Source organism: Pimephales promelas, chromosome 1 (genome assembly GCF_988280905.1).
Source record: "Pimephales promelas chromosome 1, fPimPro1.hap1.1, whole genome shotgun sequence".
NCBI classification, from domain to species: Eukaryota; Metazoa; Chordata; class Actinopteri; order Cypriniformes; family Leuciscidae; genus Pimephales; species Pimephales promelas.
This window is the reverse complement of record NC_142769.1, coordinates 2,421,362-2,438,101: the sequence shown is the minus strand read 5'-3', so window position 1 is coordinate 2,438,101 and position 16,740 is coordinate 2,421,362. Positions and strand designations below refer to the sequence as shown.

Sequence of the window (16,740 nt, the reverse complement as noted above, 5' to 3'; positions counted from 1 at the left end):
CGCTATATCCAGTGGTGGAATGTACACTCTAAAAAATGCTGGGTTGTTTTAACCCAATTTTGGGTCAAATATGGACAAACCCGAAATGTTGGGTTAAAAATGTAATGTAAAAATTTAACCCAACGGCTGGGTTAGTCCATATTTGACCCAAAGTTGGGTTAAAACAACCCAGCATTTTTTAGAGTGTAACGAAGTACAAATACTTTGTTACTTTACTTAAGTACATTTTTCACGTAACAGCAGACACGCCCCTTTTAACAGAGCGTTCTAAGCAGAGGCTAAAATCAGGCTAGGAAAAATGCCTTTTATTTCTAAATTATGACTATTTTTGATCTAAAAAACATACTAACATTATAAGGGCAACACAGGAAACATTATAGAATAATAAAAAAAAACCATGTCAGGGGACCTTTAATCATATATGTTTATGTATTGTGTGTTAATTGTTTTTGTGATTGTAATTGCGAGACCAAAGACCAATTTTCCGCCAAGGCTGAACAATAAAAGATTACTCGCTTACTTACAAACTTACAAAAAACACACCCTGTGTGAGATCTTGTATTTAATGTTGGTAACAAGCAAGAATGCAGTTGTTCCCAAAAATCCACACGATTGCAAAGTGACATGTACATATGTATTATATATTGTATCCATTTACCAGTATATAGTTATTATTATAGTGATAAGTGAACGCAAACACGGAACGCTTGATCCGTGCGTGCATTCGGTCTTAAAGTGACCGCATCCTAATAATCCTGCTTTTGTCTGCCATTTTAATGTTAACGAAACAACAAAGGACAAAGAAAAAAACACTCACTGCTCTTGAACTTTAAAAAGGATATGAAAAATATGTAGTGCTTGCTTTATTAAATTTTGGTTCCTAAATCTATTAGACCTGCCTCAAGATCACTGTTTATTTCATTTGTATGTATTGTATTTAGGGCTGTCAAAACGATTAATCGCGATTAATCGCATCCAAAATAAAAGTTTGTGTTTACATAATAAATGTGGGGGCACTGTGTATAATTATTTTAGATATATAAACACGCACACATGCTTGTATATATTTAAGAAATATTTTCATGTATATTCTATATATAATTTATATTATATATAAATATGAATATTTTATATATAAATAATTTTTTTTTCTGAAATATACATGCATGTGTGTTTTTATATACTATATATACAAAATAATTATACACAGTGAACCCACATATATTATGTAAACACAAACTTTAATTTTGGATGCGATTAATCGCGATTAATCGTTTTGACAGCTCTAATTGTATTGTATTTATTTGTGCTTTTTGATTGTTTGTTCTTATTTTATTACTTACTGTTTACTTGTCTTTAAAAAATGAAGGCTATTAAACGTATATTAGTTAAGTCATCTCTCTTACGCTGTTTATTTCCCCTGTGTTCACAGGCGTTTGGCAATGCTAAAACGGCCCACAATAACAACTCCAGTCGTTTTGGGAAGTTCATCCAAGTGAACTACCAGGAGAGTGGCACTGTTAGAGGGTAAGAGCTGCTGTGGTGTTATAATAATTAATAATAATAATAAGAATAATGTGTAGAGAGCCCCTGTCGAATCTGTTTTGTTCTTATCCAGGGCATATGTGGAGAAATACCTACTGGAGAAATCCCGGCTCGTCTATCAGGAACACAATGAAAGGTAGGAGATATTGATGATTTTGTTAAGAAATGATGTCGGCTACTGAAGTATATTGTAAGTACATTGTTTATTTAAACTGAGGACGGAGAGTGTAGATTTGGTAGGAGCATGTGAACATGTGGGAATCATTTCTCCACAGTGTTCAGTTTATATGTGTGAATCTCAGCTGTCATTACCAGTCCCACTGGTTTCAGGAAACCGACCATAATTTCCTTGTTTTTGCGACTTTGGTGTAAATCACGGCAGTCGTACTTCAGTTTCGGGGCAGTGCATTATCCAACTGAAACCAGCATATCAACAGCATGTGATAAAGTGACAATCAGTAAAGCTGTCAAGCTCACCTTTTCTTGTCCTGACTAGTTTTTGAACTGGTGTTCATAATAGTGCTGCACGATACATACTGTACAAAAATGTCGCATTATAGCTGTGTGTGATTGTAAAAGCGAGTGCATACAGTCGCCCTCAAACCGTATTCACTTTATAGCCCTTAATCCTGTAATTGTGGACAAATGTGGGCACTCAGGCGTGATCCTAATTTGTATTTATTATAAGTGTTATATCACTGTCTTCGATAAAGTTTTGTCTATCCATTTATGGTGTTTTTTTTTATTTTGGGTGTATTTTTGAATTTATTTACTTCAAAAAGTACCATATTTTCCTATGTAAATTATGCTTATTTTTATGTTTTATTTTTTTAACTACATTAAAATATGGTTCCAATAAGTTCTTAGAGCTAAAACCTAAAGATGAAGTGATTTTGGTGTCTTATTTTGGCTTATTTTACAATGCTCTAAATTTTTTCCCATTCATTTCTGTGCCCATTTTTAACCCAAATACAAGATTAAGGAGGGTTTTTTTTTTTCACCCACTTAACATTGTAGAATTGAGTCCAAAAAAAACTTAGGCAAACTTAGATAAAGTAGCCAAGTCTTGTACCGTTTAGATCAAGGTAGTATTTTAAAAAAATAAATCAAAACTATTTTGCCCACATCTGTCCAGAATGCGGTTTTAGGGTTAATTTGCTAGCAAGATGTCAAAGCTTGATGGTTTAACATTAAAAAAATAAAGCAATTAATATGTAAATAGTATTTTATTGTTGTACTATAAAATAAAAAAAATATTCTTATTTAATAGTACATATTACATATTCTTATGTAGTTTAATGTACTGTTGATGTTTTTTTTTTTAAATAATCACTTTAAAAATCACAATTATTATTGTCTACTGAATTGGGCAAAAGCAATTTAAATGCAAAAAAAAAAAAAGGTTGCACTAAAAAAAAATATTCGGGAGATAAATAAATACTAATAATAATTTTGCAGATTTTTAAATCAATTTTATTTTGCTCTCCACAACAGAATCACACCAGTCATTTTAGAATTAGCGCTGGGCAATGATTAATCGCGATTAATCGCATCCAAAATAAAAGTTTGCGTACATAAAGTGTATATATAGATTAATATATTTGTGTGTACTGCGTATAATTATTTTGCATATATAAATACACACACATGCATGTATATATTTAAGAAAAAAAAATGTTATTTATATATAAAATGTTAATATTTATATATAATATAAATTATGTGTAAATATACATACAATATATACATGCACATATTTCTTAAATATATGCATGCATGTGTGTATATTTATATATGCAAAATAATTATACGCAGTACACACAAATATATTATGTAAACACAAACTTTTATTTTGGATGCGATTAATCCCTATTTAGAATAATTAATTCTTTCCAAATATAGCTTTAAATCATCTTCTGTTCTGAACATTCCTGTATTTCTTCATATTGCAATATATATCGTAATGTCATTTTTTTCCAATATTGTGCAGCCCTAGTTCAAATACACTGACTTGAATCGTCTCTTCCTTAATGAAGCAATACCTGCACATTTAAACATCAAAAATGTCTCCAGTGGTTTTAAATGATGCATTACACAGTATTTTCACTCAGATAGACTCTCTTGAAACCTGTCGTGGCTTGTAAAAAAGCATTGTTAAAGGGATAGTTCACTTAAAAATGAAAATCATGCCATCATTTTCTCACCCTCAAGCCATCTTAGGTGTATATATCTTCTTTCAGCCAAACACAATCGGAGTTGTATTAAAAATATAAGGTGGCTCTTCCACCTTAACGTCGTCATGAAACGGAAATTGTGATGCGTCTTTTGACGTATAAATCTGGCTGAAATAGCTTGATCGAGAAAAAATGTAGGACGAGACGTGATTTTGTCCATCAGGATTTGTTGCGATCTCATGCGAGTGAAAGTTTGTTTACCCATTGATTTGAAAAAGCTTCCCAAAACTGACCCCTGACTTCTGACCCCTTCAAGTATTTATAGCCAGATATATCCATACAGCACCTGACGTTACATGGGTTTGTTCTTTTAGGAATTACCATGTGTTTTACTACCTGCTGGCAGGAGCGAGTGAAGAGGAGAGGACCTCGTTCCACCTCAAAAAGCCTGAAGAATATCATTACCTCAATCAGGTACGAGCTCATACCACCGCATGCACTGTATTCTCCATCAGCGACCTCGCTTACAACCAGTGTTGGGGGAAAAGCAATGCGTTACAATATTGTTACAATATAGTTACTTTTTAAGAAAAATAAAAAATTGTTCATTACATTTGCGTTACTTGGTCTCACCTGGTCTGGGTGTTTTATAACAAAAAAAAGTGCTATTTTTGGCTATTTCACACCAAAATTGAAATAATAAGCCTCAGACTGAAGGGAGTGCAATTTCACGCGTGTACAGTAGAGGGCGCAGCTCAAACAACTTTACTTTTAAGTAGTCAATATAAAAAGTACATTGGTCAATAAAGTGAGATTAAATGGCTACAAATATTTGTTTTATTTAACATTTAATTTATTTGAGGTTCGCATAATCTGATTTTGCATTTTACCGAGTAAATGAGTAAATTCATGCTCGCAGTTACTCTAGAACTACAATAACCATCATGTTTGCACACAACGCCTCTGCACTTACGATTGCTCTCAACATTGGGAGCTGTCAGTCAATAAATGGGAAAACAAATGTTTGAAATAATCACTGCGATATTTGTTTGCGAATTTTAGTAATGCGTTACTAGTTACTTGAAAAGTAATCTGATTACATAACTCAAGTTACTTGTAATGCGTTTCCCCCAACACTGTTTCAGATGCGATCACGAGAGGTCAGCTGAGACGCTCCTGGTAGTAACATGCGTCTCCTGTGACCACTTGCGATCGAGTTTCGTTCGTTACTTTGTCAGTGTGTCTGTGCATGTTGACGGAAGATGTCTTCCACCCTTTTGTTTCGATCTTGCTTGATATCCCGGAGGTATTGCTCTAAAAAAGGTCACTGACACGCACGGGAATACCCTTTGCCGTCATGGCAATCTGTCGCGCTGCCTGTGTTTGACCATTTGTTTGACGGAGGTAGCAACAGTAACTAAGGGGGGCGGGGCTCGGCGAAAGCCTAATTTACACACACCTATCTCTTTCTCTCTTTCAAGAATTAATTCAAATAAATGCTATAATTCATTCATGCAAATAAGTGTAATCTTACACTCTACTTTATCTCTCCGTCTGATTTATAGCGGGCAGAATGCTAGATCTAACAAACCGTAACTGACGAAAATAACCGTTGTTTTTACCCTTCAGGTCAAATGTTGCACTACAAACACCAATAACAGCTGTGATTTGTCAATGCTGGAAATGACCATGGTATAAGTGGAATAATCCACGGGTAGCTTTGCAATAAACCATTTCAATGCACTCCGCTTCTCTTTGGGTGGAGTATTCCTCCACGTTGTGCATTGAAATCGTGTAATAGCCATAGATTATTATAGTATACACATTTGTAGTAATGACATCAATATTTAATATTTTAAATATATATTTTTTTTATAATGTGACACCCCTAGTGAGGACTATTGTTGCACAAAAAAATAAAAATAAATCAACAAAGCTTAGTTGAGATCATTGGATGGCAGCAGTTTTTTGTGCTTTGCCCTTGTAGAGTCAGTTTTGGTCAGGCAGCTGCTCTCTCTCTCTCTCTCTCTGAGGCCTATTGACGGATTCACTCACTAGGCAAACAGGAAAGTGGGGAATATGGAGGAAACGGATTCCAGTTCATTCCTTTCAGCTGTGGTCTCGCACACAGAGACACTTTAAAACCTAATCTACCCAGAGAAAGCAGGCTTGTGCTCCTAACGTGCCCCTCATTTCCATAACACACACCTGCCTCGTGCTTTTGTTTCTGTGTGAAAGCTGTTGCATGCGGGCGTCCAGTCTATTGTGTGTGTGTGTAAATGTATTTTAGTCTAAATGTTAAAAAGGATACTCCCCGAAAATGAAAACTCAATCCCAAGTGTATATGACTTTCCTCTGTGGAACACAAACAGAGATTTTTAGATGAATCGTTTGTTTCCGAGTCCATATAATGACAGTGGAAAGGTCTCTTAAAGCTGACGCTTCGAAAACCACACAAAGTGCACGTGAGGGTAATTCAATACAACCCCAGTTGATGAATCAGTGTCTTCTGAAATGAGTTTGCACTGAACAAAATAACATGTTACTAGAGGTTTTGACAATACATGTATGTTCTGTTAATTTGAATTAAAAATTTAAAAAAAAATTAAATCGGGTTGCGTGAATGATTCAATGACTCACTCATAAAGACTGGATTAATCAGTGATTTTCTAATGAATTACTGTTTTTAACAATCACTTGTCTTTTAGTCACTTGGCAATTCTTTATTTGAAACGTTAAGTCACTTTAAAAAAGGTGATTTGCTCTTTATTGATCTCTACTGTAGACGTCAGTGTTTATATCTGAACTCTAAACTTTTATCCCAGTTCTTCTGTGATGATTTGAATGATTGTAAGACAGAAATAATGAAACTGTGTGGTTGAAAAGACTGTTAGTGAATCGGTTTCATATCTATACATGACAACATCTCTCTCTCTGGATTAGAGCCCGACCGATAAAGGATTTTGAAGGCCGATACCGATAGAAATATTTGTTGGTTTTAAAATCCGATATATCGGCCGATATTATTATTTTTATTTCAGAAACGCGCAACAAAACATTAACAGATTTCCCTAACATTAGCTATTTGTAGTTATTTATGAGTTTTAACTAAAATAATTTGAAAAAGAAGCTTGTTTCTATTGTACAACACTTGAACAACACTTGCATTACAGTACATGGACTCAGAGATACTTATAAAAACAACCCTTCTCTTTGTTTATGTTCCAGCGACTAAAGAAAGTCATGTACATCTGGGATGACATGAGTGAATATATAATGAGAGAATATTAATTTTTCAATGGAGAGACTGTTGTTAAATGTTCAGTAATAATAACATTGCATGTGTTATTAGATTTGAGGAATATATAAAAAAACGAGCTTTCTCTAAATGGCAAGCTCCGGTCTGATTGGATAGCTTTCACATCGCACTAATTACAGCATCGGAACTAAAAATATCAAATCTACAAGTGTGTTGTTGAACGATTTGACCAGCAGTCACAGAAGAGTCTCTGTCTCCGTCGTCTCCAGCAAATAGTCCCTATTTTTGTCCCTGATCTCGTGCGTCCGTCTGTCTCCTGGCTGTACACACAAATTCCTCATAGTTACATATTTAGCTGGGTAAACAGAAAAATCAAGATATTCTGTTCCTTAGAACTACATGCAACTGAGAAACTTAATAAGGAAGAAACTTTAGAGGTGTAAATTCCTGCCATTTTTTTTTCAAATACCATTATGGCTCTTTCTTAACTTCCGTCTCTAATGTCTTAGGCCTCAAAAATCTGAAGAATTCACATAGAAAAAATTTCCACAGAAATCTAAGCCAGGTTTTGACTTCTAGATTCCATCTAGCCAGTTATTTTGCTTTGCTAACAGTCAAACCGTTTTAAAAACTGGTTATACGAGAGCAAATACTAAATGTTGTTATATTCTCTGTAACAATTGACAATAAGGTTCAATGTTATTAATGCATTGGATATTATGAAGTAACATTTTTACAGCATTTATTAATTTAATTTAATTTAAATATATAAATGATTTGAACTGCATATGAGATTATATATAAAAATAAACATTTACTAAGATTCATAAATGCCTCGTTGTTTCATGTCAGCTATTATGTTAACACATTCAATCTGATTGTAAAGTTAACCAGATTCTTTATGATTTAAATAATTCTTTAATTATATAAATCAGCATGATTGTAAATTTCTCCATCGTATATCTAAATATAAATTATTTCTTCACCTTCATCATAATCCATCTGTTGTACATGTCATTTTATTGAATACTAGTATATTGCTTACTTAAAACTGTTCAGTATTTAATAAAACGCCCAATTCTCAGTATTAAGTTGCTTATCATCATGCATATTACTAGCATATTATGGGTTGCGTTAAAAAAACACAGTTTGTTCATGTAACGTCAATAATTCATTTTAAGCGACCCAATTAAGCTCTGAGCAGAGTGTTAAATGAACACTGAAGCAGTGTTAAAGTTGATTAAGAGCCCCACTAAAACTCACATTGATCACCATAATGGTGACTTGCAAATTCCGGTTTTCTTCTGATTGTTATCTTTGGTATCTTTTTGGTATCTTCAATAATGATCGATCATCCCTCAATTATTCACTTCATTATCTCATTAACTTTAACACTGCTTCGGTGTTCATCGCTTAAAACTACTTAATTCCATTTTTGAAGTTATATTTACAAATTACGTTTGTTTAACGTAACCCAGTTATGTGGAACCTGTTGACATAAAAAAGTTAAAGCCAACATATAATTTTTTTAATTTTATTTTTTAGTGTGGCAAATGTAGTTGGTCATCTGGGTATCTATGGAAGCTTGTTTCCGTCACAGAATGAAAATTAAAAAAGGTAATTGCGACCTTTTTATCTCACAATTCTGACTTTTTTCTCACAATTGCGAGTTTACATCTCGCAATTCTGACTATTTCTCAGAATTGCGAGATATAAAGTCAGAATTGCGAGATATAAAGTCAGAATTAGGAGATTCAAAGTCAGAATTGCAAGATATAAAGGCAGAAGCGAGACTTTATATCATGCAATTCTGACTTTATATCTCGCAATTCTGACTTTATATATCGCAATTCTGACTTTATATCTTGCAATTCTGACTTTATATCTCACAATTCTGACTTTATATCTCGAAATTCTGACTTTATATCACGTAATTCTGACTTTATATCTCGCAATTCTGACTTTATATCTCGAAATTCTGACTTTATATCTCGCAAATCTGACTTTATATCTCGCAATTGCGACTTTATTTCTCACAATTCTGACTTTATATCTTGCAATTCTGACTTTATATCTCGAAATTCTGACTTTATATCTCGCAAATCTGACTTTATATCTCGCAATTGCGACTATTTCTCACAATTCTGACTTTATATCTCGTAATTCTGACTTTATATCTCGAAATTCTGACTTTATATCTCGCAAATCTGACTTTATATCTCGCAAATCTGACTTTATATCTCGCAATTGCGACTTTATTTCTCACAATTCTGACTTTATATCTCGCAAATCTGACTTTATATCTTGCAATTCTGACTTTATATCTCGCAAATCTGACTTTATATCTTGCAATTCTGACTTTATATCTCGCAATTCTGACTTTATATCTCGAAATTCTGACTTTATATCTCGCAAATCTGACTTTATATCTCGCAAATCTGACTTTATATCTTGCAATTGCGACTTTATTTCTCACAATTCTGACTTTATAACTCGAAATTCTGACTTTATATCTCGCAAATCTGACTTTATATCTCGCAATTGCGACTTTATTTCTCACAATTCTGACTTTATATCTTGCAATTCTGACTTTATATCTCGCAATTCTGACTTTATATCTCGAAATTCTGACTTTATATCTCGCAAATCTGACTTTATATCTCGCAAATCTGACTTTATATCTCGCAATTGCGACTTTATTTCTCACAATTCTGACTTTATATCTCGAAATTCTGACTTTATATCTCGAAATTCTGACTTTATATCTCGAAATTCTGACTTTATATCTCGAAATTCTGACTTTATATCTCGCAAATCTGACTTTATATCTCGCAATTGCGACTTTATTTCTCACAATTCTGACTTTATATCACGCAATTCTGAGATAAAAAGTCGCATTTTTTTTTTTTTTTATTCAGTTGCGGAAACAAGCTACCACAGGGTATCCCATGTAATATTGTGTGTGTCCAAAAAAAAAGTATTATGAGTAGTGTGTCAGTATTCCAGTCTGAACATAGCCTTTGTCCTTCTTAACCACAGCATGTGTCTATATACCATAATGCTTTTGTTCTCCCACTTGAAAACAGCATGTGTTTAGCAGGCGTTGTGTGTATTGTCGCTCTAATCCCATCTACCTTACTTCCAGATGACAAAGAAACCTCAAAGGCTGCACTGGGAAAATTACTATGAGAACGAACCGGTCAGTATTGAAATAGTGTGTCGTTGCTGTACAGAGACGAGTCCCTGGCTCCACAAATCACTTTCCATAGCTTTCCCTTCACACAACACACCACTCCCATCCTCGGTGTGTGTGTGTGTGTGTGTGTGTGTGAGGCTCGGGATGTAATTAGTGTGCTCACTCACTGCATCTCTCTGGCTTTCTCTTAGGCTGTACATTTTGTTTGGTCATTGTGTTTTTGAGGTGTTCCCTGGTCTGGCGTCATGCAATTCTTCTGCTTCTATAAATAGCCTGAACTCTGGGCAACTCGGTCAGATCTCTATTGGCAAGTAAACACTACAGTCGATTGGATAAGAGCGATAAGCAACAGTGCAAACATGGTTTATTTGCATTTGGAGGGAGTTACAAATCTAAACTTGAGATTGTGATGATAAAGAGAACTGATTCAAGGCTTTATACTAGTGTTGTTTTACATTTAATTTAATCTGTACCAAAGTCAAGTACATTTCATTGGTTCTCTCCACCAATTTTGGTACCACTGGTTTATCAAAAACATAAAAAATCACATGGTTAATTGCTTTAAAAAGGTATAAAATGGAGAACTTGCATAGATCTATAATTCACAGATGTCAAATCAACGCGATATCGACTTGGTACAATGGTACTGGTACGCTTGACAACACTATTTCTAGCTCCGTCTGTGATGATGGTATAGTAATTACACCTTGCATTTGAAGCCTGTGGGGCGAGTGCACAAGTTACGTCGTTACCAATAGAGTTCAATGGAGCAGAGCAGCAGCGGTGTAATTTTCTCCGTTTTATTTACATTTTTTCTTTCTTCAGCATACCAGTCGTCAAAGTTGCCATATTCTCCATAAATGTTAAAAGAAATAGCACGAAGTCGCTCATTGTTGTATTGGGCATGTATAGAGCATGTGACTGCCTGTTGCTATGGTTACTCACAGCCGTTGTAGGCAGCGCATTTATTTATTAATTTCGAATGGTAAACGGGCAGTTTCACCAGAACTACTTTACTAGGTGTCCTCTATCACTTTTTAACGGACACCCTGCAGCCAATCAGAATCGAGTATTCACCCAGACCATGGTATAAGCTCATTTTAATTAACGAAATTGAACAAAGAGCTAAAATCATTTTTTGAGTGTGTAAATGACAGCATCTGGGGATCAAAAACCCATGCATTTGATGCCATGACTGTAGACTTCTGATGGAGATCTGATTGTGATTAATGCTTTTCATGCAATTGGGAAAAGATGATACTGAGATCAACTTTAACACTCTCACACACAAACCAATGACCAAATCAACATGAGTATGCTGGTGTGTTTGGTGTTTATGGTGTGGTGGATGTATTCCCTGTCTTGTATGCTCTCTATCAAGGGTCTCAAACTGTTGCTCCCTGGATATGGCCCCTAAAAGCACAACACTAGACTGCTCCTGTTATAATAAACGCAGTTGTGAACTGTGTATCTAATTAGTGGCCCCCAGGTGCTTTGAGTTTGAGACCCCATGGTTTTCATGCTGGTTTTGGACTTCTTGTGCCGTCTTTCAATTCACAATGCACGTTTTCATGAGTGGCTGTTCAAATAAACGGCAATCAGAAGGTAAGTGGCCAAAACTATTGCAAAACTATTTTGTCGATTTGCTTCTGTACTATTGGTTGAGAAGTCTTACAACATTTAAAACGAGAAAAACATTCCCTACCCTGGAAATGTTGAGGACGGGGAGTATAATATAATCTGTTTTGGTTGAGAAGTCTTACAACATTTAACATGAGAAAAGCTTTTTTTTTTACATTCTCTTCCCTACAAATGTGAATGAGAGAAAACAAATAGGCAGGATTTGGTTTAAAGCGTAAAGCTTACAGAGTTTCAGCAGTGTTTGCCTTTCCAGTGCTCTGGTATGCTATAATTTTGGCATCAGTAATGAAGCGAGCGATGGAGACACCGTCTCATTAAGTGTGTGTAAGTTTGAGTCTGCCAGCTGGAGCCGAGCATGTGGATGACAGATATCTCCTTCAACGCTTCACACGACTACAGTCAAAGAGACTAGGGATGCAGCGATATAAAAATGACAGCTGATGGTATCAATCAATATGGGAACACATTTTTAGTTGCTTGCATATTACAAATGCATATTTTTAGTTGCTTGTATGTTGATATATTGCATATAACTAGGACATTGGCTGTTTATTATTACTTTAACGCATTCATATCTACATTATGGACGTATCTACATCCCTTAATCCTAAACTTAACTGTCAATAAGCAGTAATTATGAGTTTATGGAGGGAAAACTTCATAAACTAATCTAAAGTAGGGCTGTCAAACGATTAATCGCGATTAATCGCATCCAAAATAAAAGTTTGTGTTTACATAATATATGTGGGTGCACTGTGTGTAATTATTTTCTTATATATAAATACACACACATGCTTGTATATTTAAGAAACAAATATTATTTATATATAAAATATGTATATTTATATACAATATATATTATATAAATCTATATACAGTATATACATTTCTTAAATATATACAAGCATGTGTGTGTATTTATATATATAAAATAATTATACACAGTGCACCTACTTATATTATGTAAACACAAACTTTTATTTTGGATGCGATTAATCACGATTTAATCATTTGACAGCCCAAATCTAAAGTCTTTCAATCAATACACAAATTTCTGTTTTGGATGATACAGTATACATTTTTTATTACAATATTTATTTTTAATGGCTGATAATCAATATGATGGTGTTATAAAACTATGCGTTTCTGCATATAATGAACAGCAGCATCAAAACATCAATATGCACAATAGTTTATATTTAAGTAATGCAAATTGACCTGCATAGGTGTGACTGATAAATGATATGATGGCTGATATTATAAATATAATGTGAATTAATGCGTAAATGGTTTGCTTTTTTAAAATGCATTCAAGCTAAGATGTAAAATCTGTGATTAAAGTAAAATCAGACATCAATAAAATAATTTAAAAAAAATGTTGGAACTGCTCTATTATCTGCTACCTTCAACATTATATTCTGTAATTTTAGCTAATACCAATATGCTCACAATGTAATGTGTATGTTTGTATTTAGAAACACAGATATTGCAGATGGGAAATCATCATTTGGATCATTAGCATGAAAACTCAATAACCTTTCTCTTGTTCAGGTCCGTCTGAAGGAATAAATCTAGTCATAAATTGCTACTTTTCTTCTTACCGTTACTGGTGTGCCAGATTTCCAATGAGTGTGTAAAAGGCAAATCACTCTGGATTTTCCACTGCATGGGCAGAACATGCATATGCTAACATTCACCAGCGCCCTCCGTTTCAACCAGAAAAATGTGGCAACTCTTGCGTTTTTGACCAAACTTCATAATGACATGGTGCTTCAAGTCAATCAACCAAACCCTGACAGTTTCTCTACTGTCCAATGGCATTACACATGCCCTAAAAAAGCAGCGCTACTGTCCGTATTTGTGTTTGAATGCATACAAGCAGCTGAAATGCAACATGCTATTAGCTTATTATGCTCTCTTAGAAGAAATGGTTCTATTTAGAACCAGAAATGGTTCCATCCCCCAGAACTCCAAAATTCTGGTTCTATATAGAACCATTTTTTTTTGGTAAAAGGTTCTATTGGCCAAGTACGGAACCCCAGGGTTCTATATAGAACCCAGAGGAACCCTTTTTAAGAGTGTATAGAACCTTTTAAGGGTTCCAAATACATAGCGCTGATAGAACCTTTTAAGGTTCTATATAGAATCTTTTCTTCTAAGAGTGTGTGTTGATGTGCTCTGGCATTTAGGGAACATCGAGAGCACATCAGGTTTTTCAACAGAGTAATTCAATAACATGATTGCATAGCAAACCACCCATGAACAATCCTCAGACTGTGGTGTTTAATTGTTTGAAGTGCTGGTAACCTTTCTGTTTCTTGTTGACACCAACAGGATTGCTTCACAGTTGAAGGGGAGGATCTCAAGCACGACTTTGAGCGCTTACAGCTGGCGATGGAGATGGTGGGATTCCTTCCCGTCACGCGTAAACAGTGAGTTTGTCCAAAACACTGGTCAACTAACACAAACTTTGCATGCAATTTGCCTTAGTTATGAGCATGGATTAAATATTTATTCTCTTAAGCGAATAGTTTAAACAAAAAAAATGCAATGTTGTCCTTGCATTGTTAAATATCTTGGCCTTTTTCTAGGTCTTGACATCTCGCACAAACTCAAACTGTGGATGATGGACAGCTAGGGTAGAAGTAGCTTTAAACACAATGCTTAACACACTGTAGATTTTCAGTACATGTACTACATTTCACATATACTGTAGTTTTGGAATGGACTACTTTGATATTTTTAGGATGCTTTTGTGTTGTTTACCTGAAGTCTCCATTCATTGTGTTGAAATAGCTTACCAGGACAAGACATCAATATTAAATGTGTGATTAAGTGAACACACCCATGCTAAAGTTGACTAAAAAGAGGAATAAAAAAAATCATCTTTTGGAAATCTTTTCGATCTTAATGCCTTAATTTAAAAAATGAGGAAAACTCCAACCTTTAAGGACACCAATTTTCTTTGTGGATGAATAATGTATAGTAAATAAAAAAAATACAGTGTGTATAAGTCAATAATAAGTCAATAATAATACAAAATTAAACCATCTCGAGATTAAAGTAATTATAATGCGAAATTAAACTTGTTAAATGTCGGGGAAAAAGTCGAAATACAATCTTGAGAATAAACGAGAATAAAGTCGTTGTGTTTCGAGAAAAAAACTCGTTAAATTTCGAGAAAGTTGAAATACAATCTTGAGGATAAGTAAACTCATTATTCTAAATAAATTTCGAGAAAAAGTCGAAATACAATCTTTGAGATTAAACTCTTTAAATATCGAGAATAAAGTTGTTGTGTTTTGAGAAAAAAATCGTTAAATTTCGAGAAAAAAGTCGAAATGTAATCTTGAGAATAAACTCATTATATATTGAGAATAAAGTCGTGTTTCGAGAAAAAACTCGTTAAATTTCGAAAAAAGTCTAAATACAATCTTGAGAATAAACTCATTATTCTCGTTAAATTTAGAGAAAAAAGTCAAAATACAATCTTGAGAATAAACTCATTAAATATTGAGAATAAAGTCATGTTTCGAGAAAAAAATCGTTAAATTTCGAGAAAAAAATTCAAAATATAATCTTGAGAATAAACTCATTAAATATTGAGAATAATGTTGTTGTGTTTCGAGAAAAAACTCGTTAAATTTGGAGAAAAAAAAGTCGAAATACAATCTTGGGAATTAACTCATTAAATATTGAGAATACTGTTGTTGTGTTTCGAGAAAAAATTTGTTAAATTTTCAAAAAAAAAAGTTGAAATACAATCTTGAGAATAAACTTATTAAATATCGAAAATAAAGTCGTTGTGTTTCGAGAAAAAACTTGTTAAATTTCAAGAAAAAAAATCGAAATACAATCTTGAGAATTAACTCATTAAATATCGAAAATAAAGTCGTGTTTCGAAAAAAAAAGTCGAAATACAATCTTGTGAATAAACTCATTAAATGTCGAGAATAAAGTCGAATTTTTTCGAGAAAAAATTGTAAAATCTCGAGGAAAAAAGTTGAAACACAATCTTGAGAATAAACTCATTAAATAATAAATATCGAGAATAAAGTCATTGTGTTTTGAGAAAAAACTCGTTAAATTTTAAGAAAAAAGTCAAAATACAATCTTGAGAATGAACTCATTAAATATCGAGAATAAAGTCGTGTTTCGAAAAAAAAGTCGAAATACAATCTTGTGAATAAACTCATTAAATATCGAGAATAAAGTCGTTGTGTTTCGAGAAAAAAATCGTAAAATTTCGAGGAAAAAAGTTGAAACACAATCTTGAGAATAAACTCATTAAATATTGAGAATAAAGTTGCTGTGTTTCGAGAAAAAATGCAAAACCAGCTACTAGGCTACCTGAAAGAAAACCATGCCGGTCTCAGTGTGTGATGATGTGGAGCTATTTAAATTAGTCTATTTTTACAAATCATGATATTTATCATCTACCCATTTTGTATCTCCTGCTCTCACTCTCACTCACGTCTGATGTTTTTTCCCTTGCAGGATTTTCTCTCTGCTGTCAGCGATCCTTCATTTAGGGAATATCCGATACAAGAAGAAGATATACCGGGATGACTCCATCGACATCTGCAATCCTGAAGTCCTGCCTGTAGTCTCTGAGCTGCTGGAGGTACAGGATCAGTCTTTCGCGTTACACCACAAACACTCGCGGCACGCTTCTCCGGTTGATTTACTACAAGTCATGTCCCTATCTAAATTTTAATGAACATCATAGCTGTCAACATTGAACATTGAAAATAAGGGAGTTTTCCCGGAATCCATCCCCAAAATAAAGGATTTTTTTTTTTGCACGATTCTCACCCACAAACTTTAAAAATAAAGCACAATCCTTAAAAGTCTAAGGTGCTCATAACTAGCCTATGTGTGAGAGAGAAAGAGACAGTGTCATTTAAAGGGAAAAAAATCTACAT

At 33.9% G+C, this 16,740-nt stretch overlaps 1 protein-coding gene across 8 annotated transcripts in view; it reads left to right on the top strand.

Moving 5' to 3' along the window:
* The window catches only part of myo9aa (myosin IXAa), a 180,159-nt gene that overhangs the window by 88,411 nt on the left and 75,008 nt on the right, over window positions 1-16,740 (top strand). For 4 of the 8 annotated variants that reach the window (XM_039690797.2, XM_039690798.2, XM_039690794.2 and 1 more), the window contains exons 3-8: window positions 1,433-1,527; window positions 1,619-1,681; window positions 4,094-4,193; window positions 10,124-10,177; window positions 14,147-14,247; window positions 16,313-16,439. In XM_039690797.2, coding sequence (XP_039546731.2) covers window positions 1,433-1,527; window positions 1,619-1,681; window positions 4,094-4,193; window positions 10,124-10,177; window positions 14,147-14,247; window positions 16,313-16,439 — 540 coding nt within the window. The remainder of the gene's footprint in view (window positions 1-1,432; window positions 1,528-1,618; window positions 1,682-4,093; window positions 4,194-10,123; window positions 10,178-14,146; window positions 14,248-16,312; window positions 16,440-16,740) is intronic. The other 4 variants (XM_039690799.2, XM_039690792.2, XM_039690796.2 and 1 more) reach the window with 3 other exon arrangements.